At 38.7% G+C, this 1,524-nt stretch overlaps 1 protein-coding gene across 1 annotated transcript in view; it reads right to left on the reverse strand.

The window, feature by feature from the left end:
* Window positions 1-507: 507 nt before the first annotated feature.
* The window catches only part of LOC116088374 (coiled-coil domain-containing protein 168-like), a 12,312-nt gene continuing 11,295 nt past the window's right edge, over window positions 508-1,524 (reverse strand). The window contains exon 2 of the mRNA XM_031367375.1: window positions 508-1,498. Coding sequence (XP_031223235.1) covers window positions 585-1,498 — 914 coding nt within the window. The 3' untranslated portion in view covers window positions 508-584. The remainder of the gene's footprint in view (window positions 1,499-1,524) is intronic.

Raw genomic sequence — 1,524 nt, forward strand, 5'->3', positions numbered from 1 at the left:
AATAAAAATGTTTATGGACCAAATGATGTATGGAGGATTTGTTCCAAAATCCTATGATGGAAGAGTGGTATGAGATGTGGATGAGGTAGGTTTTCACTAATGGTTGTTTTTCTGGAATGTTGTTAATGGGTGTTGGTCTTTGTGTTTGAGTGTTCAGAGTTTTCTATTATAAAAAGGATTGAGGTATTCAGTATGGCTGCCAAACTCAGTGGGCAAAACTCTGTACTAGCAGTGGGTTTTGTGCTGTTTGGCGGTGTGGACTTTGTCCTATTTAAAAAAGCTCCTCTTTATCTCCATGTTTCTCCTTTTCATCTCAGCTACCTATTCTCCACCTTGTCCAATATAGAATGTTCTTCCCACTCACCCTTTAGCCATGAGCATGTTCTCTCACATTAGGATGATGAAGCAGCAGCACTAACTGAAGGAAGAGCTCCCACTCAAAGCCTTCAAGAACGATTGCATGCATCTACCTGTACAGGAGTAAACACACCTCAAGAAAATATGACATTCTATTATTTTATTTTAATAGAACATCACAGTAGCAACCAGTGTTCTAATTCAGAAGAATCCACATGAAGTTGATATTAACCATAACGGACTGTTTTACAGGCCCCTGCAAGTGATTCCAACAACTTTTTGGATGAACTCCATAAATTCCAAGAATTTGAAACTTTTACCACTTGAGGAATTTGGAAGTTTCTCTTCTGTAGAACTTTTGGGGGAATAACCCAGCGAACGGTTTGGGGAATAACATCCATTGAATCTGCTGGTACACAGACATAAAAAAAGGGCTGGTTTTCTCTTCTTTCTGAATAGAATCTGAGGTTCTGCCAATGAGCATTTAGCTCTGGCATCTGACTGGTTTGTCTCTTCTTCTTTATCTGTTTCTCTTTACTGTGTAAGTGGGTATAATGTGAGTTCTGGTAGATCCCGGACTTTCTCCTTAAATCAGATCTAGCCTTCTGTCTATCCTTGAGTTGGGGATACGTGTAAGACTTACCATGGGTTTTTGCAAGACCCAATTTATTTCTTGATTCTGTTGTTGAAGAGGTTAAAGAGTAGCTTGTTCTGCTCCATGTAGTCTTAGTCCAATGCTTTTCTTCATTGAACATTATGGAAGACGTTGTAGACTCCATTTCCACAGTACTGGATGAACTGTGAAGCAACCAGTTAGGAGGCTGCATTTTCGGTTTTGATCTACATTCCCTGCTATTTTGAGACTGATAGAAAGGTTGTGCCACAGGGGAGATATATTTTCTATGGGTTCTTGTATGGCTGTCATTTGGACCTTCATGGGAAAATGGTTTCAAATAAATTGCTTTATCACCTATGTGAATATCTGTCAATGGAATGTCTTTACGTACTTCAGACAGAAAATTCTGTGAATTCTGAGTTAAGTAGAAATTGGTTTCTATAAACACACATTCTTCGTTGTCACTTTCTTCAGGAATTTTATATTCTACTGGGTCAGTTGAAGTCTCAGTATTTAGGGGGACATTTATCCCATCAGAAATCCAAGATGAA

The sequence above is a fragment of the Mastomys coucha genome, unplaced genomic scaffold (assembly GCF_008632895.1).
Source record: "Mastomys coucha isolate ucsf_1 unplaced genomic scaffold, UCSF_Mcou_1 pScaffold14, whole genome shotgun sequence".
Taxonomy (NCBI): domain Eukaryota; kingdom Metazoa; phylum Chordata; class Mammalia; order Rodentia; family Muridae; genus Mastomys; species Mastomys coucha.